This window comes from Lathamus discolor, chromosome 4 (genome assembly GCF_037157495.1).
Source record: "Lathamus discolor isolate bLatDis1 chromosome 4, bLatDis1.hap1, whole genome shotgun sequence".
Lineage (NCBI taxonomy): Eukaryota > Metazoa > Chordata > Aves > Psittaciformes > Psittacidae > Lathamus > Lathamus discolor.
The window spans coordinates 27,760,494-27,773,490 of NC_088887.1; the positions used below are offsets into that span (position 1 = coordinate 27,760,494).

The following is a 12,997-nucleotide window of genomic DNA, read 5'->3' on the forward strand; positions in this document are numbered from 1 at the left end:
TAGTGCTGGAAGTCACTCCAGGGTACCTGTGCAAATATACTTTCTCTGAAGGCTGCTTTTGACTGCTTGTTCCAGTTGCATTGTTATCCTTACGGGCAAAAAGGGCAGAGAGGAATGGGAAGCCTGTATGATACAACACAGACACACCAAAGAGTCTCCTGAAAACAAGAATGTAGGTTTTACAGTACCTTAGGGTAAGACCTGCAAATAACTGTGCTACTTCCAGAAAATCTGTTTAAAGCTTACTGAGGTATTTCTGTATGTTATAGATATACCCACCAAATCTGAATGGAAGAATTTCTGCCATGGAAAAATGTATTGTTTTAAAAACAACAAAGGTGGAAATTCAACACTTTTGGTTTGGCAAAGATGACATTCGCTTGTGTCCAAAATTGAAGACGCTACCTCTCAAGTACTAGCGTAGTGCCTGGGGCAATTCAGAAACAATTCTGCTGACCTCCAGAAAACTTAACAGCAATTGTCTAAACTCTCTCAGGTAGAGATCTCTTGTAACTACTGTGCACTGGAATTGTGGCTGTTTATCTTACCCTGGGAAATAGCTCAGTTCCATCTGACTCCTTTATATACAAGGAAATACCAACTGGAAAGTACTGATAACCAAAACCAGAGAGGAATTGCTTTTCTTCAGAAAGAAAAGTATCTAGTTTTCCAGTCCTTAGTGCGCTTCTCTGTACCTCCATCTAGTGCTAGAAGTGCCTTTATTTAGCAATCAAGTGGACCTCCCCAGTGTCTGTTCTCAAGAACAGTCAGAGCCTATGCTTATACTAGCAAGCTGTGAAGTGGAACACAGTAAATAGGAACAACAGAGACATCTGTTACCAAACTCTACTCCCATGTGAGCTAAAATGCTACTGCAGACAGACCCAGAAGGATTTACATTGACTAGATTAAGCAGGTTTGTCAACTGGTGCAAAACCCAACTGTCCTGAGGATGAACACCGATGACAATTCCTCATCTTTCTCTATGCTGGTTCACTAAACTTGGTCTCTCCCAGTACAGATAGATCCTAGAGTCCTTATTCATTTACCCATGCTTCAACATCTGTTTTCCTTCACCAGAAAAAAAATAAAAATTAAGGCATTATAACCACTCTGATACATGACATTAATTGCATTAAACGACTGCTACCAGGACTTTTGCCTCTAGTCTAGGAAGAAGCCTAGAACGGCTTCCCATGAAGCAGACTAGAACTGCCACCTCCATGACCAACAAGCAATTTCAGGAATTTTATAGTGTAATGTACTGAAACTGAGTCGTAATTACTGTTCCTACTTGATATAAACTATACTGTTCTGCTGATGCCATTCCAATACCCTTGGTAACCTTACAATATCCTTGTAACATGCTACTGACATGTTTAACATACACCAACTTTGTTATTCTGACACCTCAATATGGCAATCCAACTTCAATAAAGGTGCAGAAATCCTAAGCATCACTTCCTGATCTTAAATATTTTCTGAAGGTAGATCTCTTCCCTTCAGCTAAATCTTACGACAGAAAGTACAAGGAAGAGTTAGAGAAAAACAAGACACTGCGAAGTCCCATTACTTCTGTACTGAAAGACATTACTAATTACATACTCATAGCATTTCAAGGGAGAGGATGAAGAAAACAATCACAAAAGAAATGGCACCAAACAGGACAGACAGAGAATTTTTTTTTTGCAAAGGCCCCAAGGGTGTAATTCAGTTTTGGAACATAAATCCCCAAACCACAATAGTTTTTGCTTTGGACTGTCAGCCCGTGGCAAGCAGCTAATGCCCTCAAAGCTTCTTAAGGATACCACAGAATTAATGGAGAACAGCAACCTAATTCAACTCATGGCAACAAATGCAGCAAGGCTGTGGATCGACTACAAGTCAAAATCAGCAGCTAGAAACAAGAAATCAGCAGTCTTATAAATGCTGAAAGGCCAGAACCAGCTAAGGCAGAGCTAACTTTGCCCTCCACAGATGTGGACTGGTAGGTATAGGGAACTAATGGTTCAAAAGGAAAGGTTAAAAGGAAGCAAGTCTTTGGACATCTTTAGTCTGCAGCTTATCCTATATTTACACCTTTTTACAAATACTTAAAAAAAAAAAAAAAAATCTTTGCAGGAAGTTGTGAACCAAATGTCAAGAGGCAAATCTCTCTTGCTCAAACCTTGTCATGCTAAGCTGGAGCACACAAATACTTGAAATAGCACACGACCCATGGCACACTGTATGCATCTGAATGCAAGCAGTGATCTGGGGTCTGCTTGTGTTTGGCCTTTCTCCCAGGTATATAATGTGAGCGTCGCATGCAGATCACGCTGCAGAAGAACGGGATAGGCACAGTGGAACAGAATAGTAAAATAACAACAGCTTGATTTTATTTGTCAAGGGATGGATGAAATCATACTCTCTTACTGCTCATCACTGAATGTTTCAGAGCTTAGGATACTGCTGCAGTAGGCAATGCTGAATATTTCATCGGTGGGGCTACAAAACATGGAGCTGAGGACTTCAATATGGAAACAGAGCAGCAAAGGCAGAATTAAAAATTCATCTCACTGCCTGTCCATGTGACTGATGCACAAAGCTCTGACGTTGCTTGTGATACAGAAACTGTGCCACTCCCAACAATAAATTGCCTTTTACGTACACGGATAAGCAGTCTAATCAAATAAGGATTTAAAGCAGGGTGTGCTCAAAGGAACTGATTTCTCTTAAAGCCTGCATTGCTCACTCTGAGCTACTGTACGTACTGAATAGTGTACGAGAATTATCACAGAGAAAAGGTGACTACGAATACCTAGGTAACCAAATAATCTGCCTACCTGCAGCTGCAAATAAGTATCTCTTAGATTTTTCTGTGCCATTCTCATATCTAAGGGGCATACCCCCACCCATGAGGAACACTATTTTAACCCAAGAACTACACCAGTTGTCAAAGAGTGACCTTGTCTGTAGCACATTTGCATCACTGCCCCTTGAAAACACATTTGAAGCCAGAATGGCAAATGATCTCCTACACAAATGACCTGCTTGTGCCTTCCAAGGCTTGTCATAACAGTCATAGTAAGAAAGACCTCTTTCTGCACCTCAATACACTGATCCTTCTTCTCCTGTCCTAACATGAACAATAGACAGCCAGCAGTCTTCTTCCTTACACATCTGGAATTCGCTGCTACAACACGTGCCTGTTACCCTAATGGGCCATTTGTACATCACACACTGGGCGAAGGCTTTGCAAAACATCCTCACTTCATGCAAGTGCTGCTTTCTACCTTTGGGAGTGCTGTGGGTCTTCCTCTGTATCTGTATACTAATTCCAAGACATCTTCTGTTTAAGCAAATGGACATCAGCTGGTGATGAGGACTACAGATGAGCTGCAGGTAAAGACTACAACCCTTTTAAATTCTACCCTAACTTCCTGCCATTGTCTCTATGGAAGTTCTGAAAACAGCCAGTCTCCAAAAATAGCTGACAGAAATTACAAGTTTACATCCTATCTTCAGGCCCATGTATCTTCCCACGACAGAACACCACCTATTTCTCACCGATGAGCCTTCGGAAGGGGACTGCCATGAAGATGTAAGGGACATATTTCTAGTACAATTTCTAAAAAAAAACCCTAAATCCCAAGACCTGAGATTCAAAATTTTCAACAGCTAATAATGGAGAAGCTGTGCAAAATAGGGCATAATATTTCTACCAGAAAGAGTATCTAGTAAAAAAACAGCATTTTATTAGATATAAGAGGATTAAACCCACAGTACAAATTCACAGGAGACTAGATGTCATTTATTTTTCTGTTCACAGAACTATTTGTTCATTTACGGGAATAATTATGTCAGAGCTGTGTCTTCTAAACCAAAGATTATTAATTCCTCGAGGTGAAAACTGCTCATGAAGACCTCTGCAGTAAAGTACGGAACTAGAAACGGAAAGTATAATGAACAAAAACCCTGAACTAAACCATTAGCCATCTAACTTGCATCCCAGCCTAATAGCTATTTCCAACAATGCTTCCTTATACGTAACTTGTAATTCAGATACTGTGTGTGCAAGATGTTCTTACCTAGGTCATTTTTCAGCTTCTCCACTTACTCAGACTTTCTAAGCCAATGGTTCTAACAAAACGTGTTTTAATGGAAGTTGTAGCTCTACTTGGGAATGTTACAAAGTGCAACTTTAACAGTTTTTTACTTCTCCACAGATTCTGCAGCTGTAAGAGATTTGCTTTGCTATGGGTTTAGGAAGAGTACAGAAGCAAAAAAAACCTCAATCATTTCAGAACAGAATTTGAAACAGATCAGTGCTCAAAGCTAGGAAGATACTGTCTCAATTAACAGATGGCAATGACTTCAACAAACTTTCACCAAAACCAGAGTGTAAACCCCAGTATACAGCCAATGGCACCATCAAGAACATTGATACTGAAAGAAAACAGGTTTTCCCCTCATTACTGAAAACTATTTTACCTAGTACAGCTCAGATCTGATAGTGCTTTCTTTAATTTTTGCCGCTCCCAGTATGAGAACTTACTTTTCATTGTTTCAAACCCTGCAAGGCTTTGAAGAATTCTTAGTATACAAAAAAACATAAAACCCCCTCCACAAATAAGCAACCTTAAAGTAGAGAAAAAGTACTCAAGAGACTGTGATAGACTTTTTCTTTGAGATATCTTACTTTCTGTCATCCGATCAGGAAAAAATATCCCACTAACTTTGGGCTCTTCCCCCCCCCCCCCCCCCCTAAAAATCAGTATTACATTTGAAATTTGGAGTGAGATTTTTCTGAACTGCTTAGCAGACTTTTTCTCCCATGTCACTTCAAAGCCTCTGGAATTCCCACTTCATTTCAGTATTTAGGAGGGAGAAGAAAATTTAGAATATCCTCACCAATAAACATTACCATTACTAAGAACAGATGAAATCCAAACTTCAAATAAAAAACCCCAAGGGAATGATAGCAAACTGACATCTCCAGGACCTAACAGTACCAGCATCTCCTTCACTACAGAAATGATATGCTTCCGAATGACCAATAAGGTGTTTTTTCTGCACAGCTACAGACTGAGACTGTTGACTGCGCCTTCTAATTGTGGAGCACAGAAACACATGGTGAAGATTAATTACTAATTCAGCTTCTTGTTTCCTCCCAACCCCTTCCAAAACTTCCTGATCTCATTCCCAGCCCTCTCAAGTAGAAGCCTATCTCTTTCCTAACCTGTGCTTTGTGCAAATGACTACCACTACTCTCGTTCCATCCCCTCCCTGCATCCTCAAAGCATCCTAATCCTTACTGCAATGGCACACCTGCCTCCTTCCCTTGTGTTTTAAAGAAATCAGTAATTTATTTAGTCAGCCCAAGCTGGTTATATGTGAAACTAATCCATCAACTGCCATTTTGCAGAGTACTGTGTCTTGCAAAACAAACCTGTTTCAAAGACAATGACCATCCTATTTCCGGCCTTTGCATTCGGTTATATATATTTTTTTTACAGAAGCACATTAGCAACATGATGTCCAGAGCTGTGACTGTATCTGAAATTAACACAGGCTAAGTGAAGATGCTTTGGTGCAACAGCAGCACACAGCAAAAGCCAAATGCTGTGACAGAGGCACCTCTGTTGCAGGTACTCACAGCCAGGAGCTGTGAGTGGTAGGAAAGACCATTTTCCCTCATAGTTAAATCTGCCGTGACAGCACTTGAGGAAGATGCAGCCATGGGACTATTGCTACTTGACTAGTCCACAGCCTAGCCCGTGTGCTGCTAAAAAAACGGAGGAGAGAACCATTTGATCAACTAACCAAGAACTAAATGGATGACCAGTAAGATACTGCCAAGTTGCACTTGGCAATTTCCAGTTGATACTTGCACTTTTCTCAGATGCCTGGGTCTGCAACTCGTTGAGGGACTTCCAAAATGTTTACAACAGATAATGTAAATATTTGCCATGTAAATTAAATATCCAAACCCAGGATTTGCTAAATCTCACTGTCAACAGCTGTGTCCCTTTAGCATGGAGGTTCCAAATGTAAATTAACGTATTTCAGGGAAGACATTTACAACAATATGGTGATGCCACTGCACAGGTTATAAAGGATATGTCTTCCAAGTATTCATTGTAATTTACATTATAATTTAAGAACATTGCCAAATTTACTGTCCTGTTTCTCAGCTGGGACAATGTATTAATATGAGAAGTAAGAAGTATTCTATGATTCTATGCTGTATTTTAGCTTTTGGTGATAATTTCTCATCACAGAATTATTTTTCCTGTTTCTACATTAATAGTTTGCATACCGACTTCATCCTGGATCTCTTCTGCCACAGCAGGCACGTTGTAGAGGAAGGAGAGAGACTGGTTCATGCGTTCATATATCACACGTAGATGTGTCATGACCTACGGAAATAAAAGTATTTTAAGAAGGGGAATACTACTGTTAATTTGACATTATTACAAATTGCAAAGGTTATAGAGAACAAGACAGTTTTCACTTGTGTAAGGTGTAAGATTTTAGTATGCTTTATGTACTGAAACTGTCAAATCCATTGCAAAATTCACCTCTCCTACAGCTGCTACAAAAATAGTGCTCTAGATCCTCTTCCATAGCAACTATCTGAAATCCCATGGGAATGCAGTTATTTAAACTAGGGGTCTATAGCTGCTGTGAGGGAGAGCATGTACACAAGCAGCTACTGTGTCAGAAATCCACAGCCATACCTGTAAGTTTTCACATAACATGCAAACCAAGTGAGGTGCAATGACTGCTGCATGAAAATGTTTCAGCTGTGTGAGTTTTTCCTCCCTTTATCCTAATATTGTAGAAAGAAACAGCTCTCAAAAAACCTTCAATTTTCTTGGTAAAAAATATTTGCAAGCTTTTTCAGCTGAAAACAATAATATTTTCACCCAGCATTACTGCATTATCTCGTGATTACAACTCTATTGCCTCAGGTTCCCGCACACTGCTATGGGTTGAGTCATAACATCCCATGATATATGCACCCCCAGGGTAATCTCCACAAGTATCACCTCTCTTCAGCAGAAAGGGAAATTGAGGTGCATCTTAGAAGACTGACAAAGCAAGTAAGCCTAAAACGGAAAATGGGTTGCAGACAGCAATTTTAATGAAACAATGGCATGATTTCTTCAAATTCAAATACAGTATTGATGCTTTTGAACAAAATATTTTGTTTTCCATGTTCCACTGAAAACAATTTTCACAGAGAGATCCTTCAGTCTAAATTCCCCCAATCTTCTGACCAATTCTGGAAGCAAAGCCACTATACTCATTCCTATGAAAACGTATTAAGCAATACACTGCACTTAAATATCGGCTTCTAATCTTCTCCTGTGCTGCCACACAATCTGTAGTCTGCAAAAATTCACTGTGTTTTGTTATAAAGTAGTCTAGAGATATAGAAACTAAAAAGTCATGTTAGATGCAAAAGGACATGCACTAACGTTTAAGACAAGGGAAAGACAACCATCACTGCGGAAGAATGTTGGAAGTGTGCAGCATTTCTAACTCTAGAAATTTCACGACAGCACAATCTCAATGTACAGGTCTGGCTGGAATAGACATTTGAAAAGTCTAACATGCAAATTGTGCCATTCAGAGAGGCAAATGGTTAACATTTGGTTTTCGGCAATACCAAACAGTTCAAAAACTGTGGCTGGATCAGCACTTCCCACTGCATCCTGCAGAGGGAACAGCAGCAGATTCAGCAGATTGCACTTTTTTATCAGATTATCCATTGTGCCTGCAATTTTAATTGCTGTTTTGAAATCCATCTACATCAATCTTTTTCTTTTTTTTCTTCTACTTTCTCATCCTCCATGATTTATGAAGGCAACATAAAAACTGTTCCAAACATACACATTGAGGACTGCAGTAACATTCAGCAGTTAAAATGCCATGAACTAGAGTGTCTGTTTTAAAAGAACACATTAAACTCCGGTGCATTCTAGTAATCACATTTATAGGCACTACAAGTACCTCTGCAATAACTATAGAAAGGTTGGTTGCAGTGAGATGGCTACACCACTTCTGGTTCTATCACTTCAGCTGAGGGAAGCATAACCATGTGCGGTCACTAAATCTATTACTGACATTTCCCAGAGCACTAATAAAGGCTCTGGGCATTAGTGCTCTGGAGGGCTCCTCAGGAAATGCTCACAACTGACTCATTGTCTGGGTAGAAAAAAAAGCTGTTTTTCAGTCCTTCTCAGAAGACATATTATACCCACCCTACTCCCACATCATTTTGCCCTAATCTTCTGCCAGAAAGCAGATTATTACTGCATGTAAAGCTGTCCACAGAACGGACTCAGGTTTGTCTGGTTTTGTTTTTTTAAGTAAGTTGTCAGAAACTTCACAATGGTTATGAAGAAATACAAACACATTAACCCTCAGAGGGGATTACCTGAGATCTGATTTGGGCAGCTTTCTTTGGGTCTACCATGCGGACATGTTCAAAGTGTTTGAGAGTATGCTGTCTGTCCTTCTGCTCAGCACGCACGTACTTCTTCAGCATGTTGAATACATGACGAGGCTACAGGGAAAAAATATGTGGGGAAAAATCAGTTTAAAGCAACACATTTTAGTTCCTTGCATTACAAATGTGTCCCACTCCAAAAAAAGTTGGCCAGTGGTGCCTGCAGTTAATCTTCCGAATGCATAAGGAAAATTCTTACCCTACGGAACATTCACTCACTCAGCCCATTCAGCGGAACGCACCATTAAACAGTAGCTGTAGGCAAGTAGATAAGGTCCCTGGGGAAAGCGTTCAGATTTCCTCCCCAGCCATAAGGAGAAATTTGGCTGTTGGGTCTTCTCATGTAACTGCTACACTATCAGCCCAACAAGACAGCAGGTGCCATCTTAGTGTGATATGCAACGGACACCCAAGATCAATTTCTTTTGGGCTTTGCTTCAGTTCTCTCCATCAGACTTTATTTCTCCTCTCCCACAACCCTGGAAGCCCCCATGATTCAAGCTCCCAGTTTCACAACCTTCAACACCACCAGGAAAATCCCTCCCGGAAGATACCCCAAAATCTGGACACTCCATTGGAAGCATTTCAAAGATTCACCATATATGCTCTACTATATTAAATACTCAACCAGTATCAACATCTGTCAACTAGAGTTGACTTTGGCAACTAAAAAAAGATCACAACTGGTAAATTTTATCAACAGTAAACTGAATGCACCCACAGACATTCAAGTACAGAAAGTAACCTGCCCAACAGCTGCGCAGAAGACCATGTGAAACGCGCTGCTCTATCTAAGCCAAAGGATAATTATCAGACTTGACTGCAAAACATAAAAACAAAACATAGAACCACTCAAACAAAACCAAACCCCAACCCCCTCCAAACAAACTGAAGACACTCCTGTCCTGTCACTATTGGTATGACACCAGGGAGAAAAAAAAGAGGAAAGGGACCATTTAACTGAAGTACAGAAAGTACACATGCAGAATACACAACTGGTTGAAAAGCCACAAGAAAAAAGGGGCACCTACTTGGTTCTTCTGAACGTACTCAGTTTGGGTGCCAGATTTGGTAAAAATCCTAGTATTACGTATACATTGCAGGTGATTTTTCTAGTAAAACCTATTAAAAATATGCCTTAAGGCATACAATTGAATGCAAACATAGGAAAGGTCTGTAGCTGAAGGGAACTTGAAAATATACACAGAATGATAATGGAGCGGTGAAGACTAAGAAATGCGTATTTTTCCTTACTTTCTTACTCCATACAATAATACAGTCCCCAAACAGGTAAGTATTCCCTAGCATCCAGCTAAGACATTTATTTTTAACTGAGTTTTTATGATGGATTCTGGACATTCTTCCCCCCTGGATTGTGCTGTTGTGTTTGCGCATCCTACCTGGAGCTGCTGAGCAGTGAAAAGCATGAAGCTTAGGCAGGTGAGAAGAAAGGGAAAGGTGACCTTACTGTGCAGCAGATTCAAGAACAAGCAGAAGTGGTGAACAGCTGGTCTGGGCACTGGCAGGGACATAGTGAAAAGGGTGGGGAAGTGACAAGCATCACAGGCTCTGTGCACAGCTTTCTGAAACAGGAAGGACCGTGGGCGAAGTAGAAGTTTTAAGAAAACTTATGGACAAATATAGAGCCTAAATGAATTTAACATTTACACAAGACATGAATACTAAGCTACAGAGCTCAAAGATTTAAGAATAATTTCAGCTAAGAGAAGCAAGAGATTTTAAAATGTAAAGAAAAGTAAAGCAGAGGTTATTTGAAGAAGATTTGTCAGACAGAAATAGAGATGTGAAGCTGTTCCCTGCCACAGGATTAAACTTAGTGGCTCCATGACTGAAAACTCATTCGTAAGGAACATAACGCCAAGTCCCCAAAGACAAGCATCCTGGGATGACGTTGCAAGGAACTGTGGAGAAATGGTGGAAGGTAAGTAATCCTCACAACACTGGGTAATGGCCAAACTAAAGTGCCAACCACAAATCTTTACAGGAATCAAGGACAGAAGACCAGAAACTTTTAAGAACAATAAAATTCTGAAGGCAGAAAATGTTACCTTTCCTGACCATTCAGCTTTCCTTGCCCCCAGACACACCAGGTTAAGGCAGACTAGAGAGAATGGATTAATTTCTATTTCTTCATGAGATATTTCAAGTGTAATGTCTAGGACAGAAGGGCACTATTTTTGTTTTCCTTTAGTGTGTTTGCATTCATTGTAATATGTCAATGAAACTTTGACATTAAGAGTCACAAGTAGACATGTTAATAGGATAATAATCTTGAAAATACCACTCAAATACCACTAAAAGTAGTAAAAAAAAAAAGTAATTACTTGGGTAAATTTGCAACCTACCTTCAGCGCCTTTTCTAACATTGAGAAATGTCCCAGACTTACTGCTATTAAGAAGAAATGGATGTGCATACCTCTAGCATGTCTGCTCAAAAAATCTCCCTGTGATGGCAGCAAAAATTGTAATTCAAATTTAGGACAATGAAGAAAGAATATTAAATGAAAGATGTTTCCTTACAGGGTTAGAGACTTTGGTTTTTCTCAAGCAAAACCCCCCAAACACTAGAAACTCCCTGCATGTAGGTATACAAGCCTAGAGAGTTTCAGGATTTTGTTTTTAAAACTAGCCATATGCACATTTTGACCCTGATGGTAACTATCGGTCAAGCGGTCTCACATGGCCTAAAAGCTTGTGACATTAACAGCAAGTGATTCAAAGCTAAGAAGTCCTTGTGAAGCATTCAGTCACCCTGCAAGATGCACAAGGCTTTCCCAATCAGCAGGGCACTGCACCACATGCCAGATTCCTAGGGTGGATGCACAGGCATCTATGGAAAAAACAGTATTCCATGAACACAGTATCGAGACATGAGGTACAGATGTAATCAGGCTCCTCTGAAGTGGAAGCTGAAACGGATTGTAAGTCTTAGCAGACAGACTCGTTATGGCCAAAAATGTCTTCACTGTGCCTTTTAAGAAACATGCCCTGCCTCCATTGTTAAGGTAATATTATACTTTATATATAGTATATTATACACTATATTATACTACATAATTCTTATTATATTATAAGGTCATTCCTATACTGATCAAAAAACCTCAAAAGGTGGTGGTAATCCCTGAACTCCTGACATACACTACACCAGCTCTGCTTCCTTGCTGGAAGTCCTGTTCACACTGGATCAGGTCATACCTCCAACCTTACCAACAACATTCCAGTGCTACTGCCACATGGCTTCAGGGCTGCGGCTGAAGTTGAAATTGCCAGAGCTGGTGATGGCCAGCAAGAGCTTTCCACTGGGCCTTGCATACCTGAGTGTGGATGACCAAACAAGGACCAAGGTCTACACTGAATGCAACTTGAGTAGTAAAAACCCCCAATAGTAAATTAATTGATAATTTTCTCCTCAATGCCTAGAACTGCAGACCTACTGCTTGCAGAGTTTTAACAAATTTTTGGATCAGCAAAAGTACCCCAAATCCCACCTCTGTATTTTATTTCATACACATTTTCTTTTAAATGTCATTACTGAATGAACTGGTTCTGAAATGCCACCCATGCAGGCAGTTTTTGCAGAGACACTTATAAGCACGATTCACCCCCAAATCTGGTACACTGAACAGTGATAGGAACTCTTGTGATGGTAGAGCAGAGAGGTCACAGTGAACAGCCAGGCACAAAGGTGAGGAAAGGCTCCACAGGCTGAGATGAAGACAGACCCTCTAGCTGAAGCTATTATATCCACAGCCATCTATTACTTCAACCCTAGGCAGGAACCTTCATATTAAATTATAACTCAAAGTGATGCTATTATCAGCTAAATTAAGATCCCAAGGTCTCAGCTCTGACACTGTCTATGGCAGAACAAATGGCTGACACATTCCAGGGCCAGCTTGGCACCTCTTGCTCTTCATAAATCATGTACCAACCTCCAAACTCCATTACAAACTTCTGGGCTTAGTACTTGAAATTCTGCTGCATGTTTTGCCAGGGAAAACTTGGTGTGTTCATGTCAGTAGTCACCTTACTTTAAAAACCACGCCACAGAATAACTAACTTGTATTAGCCACCAGGGGCTACCTAAGCCTCATGAAATAATTCCACTACTTTCAGTTTTCTGTACTTGTTTGCTGGCTTTTTTTTTCAGTTTTCCTCTGAAAACAGACAGGATACTCCCAACACAACTCCTGTTATGCCCATATTTTTAGTTACCTTGACTGACCCATCTAGTAAGGCGTGCAGTGGGCAACGCAAGGTGAAGCAGCGTGAATGCTACCATTACATGCTGCTGCTGACTATCTCAAGCATACGCTCTTGCGCCGTTTGCTTCCATGAAATTCATACCAAAACTCCTCTTTCTCGGCAGATTCAAACACCTGTTGTTTTTTTTTTTAACCTCAAACTAAACACAGATCAGTCATAGTCCTTTTATAAGCTATTGTGACAGGCCAACAGATGTACTGGTGTCTGTGG

The 12,997-nt window shown here is 40.2% G+C and overlaps 1 protein-coding gene across 5 annotated transcripts in view; it reads right to left on the minus strand.

Moving 5' to 3' along the window:
* The window catches only part of APP (amyloid beta precursor protein), a 209,536-nt gene that overhangs the window by 39,647 nt on the left and 156,892 nt on the right, over positions 1–12,997 (minus strand). For all 5 annotated transcript variants that reach the window (XM_065676759.1, XM_065676758.1, XM_065676756.1 and 2 more), the window contains 2 exons: positions 8,429–8,557; positions 6,302–6,401 (listed from right to left, as the gene is read on the minus strand). In XM_065676759.1, coding sequence (XP_065532831.1) covers positions 6,302–6,401; positions 8,429–8,557 — 229 coding nt within the window. The remainder of the gene's footprint in view (positions 1–6,301; positions 6,402–8,428; positions 8,558–12,997) is intronic.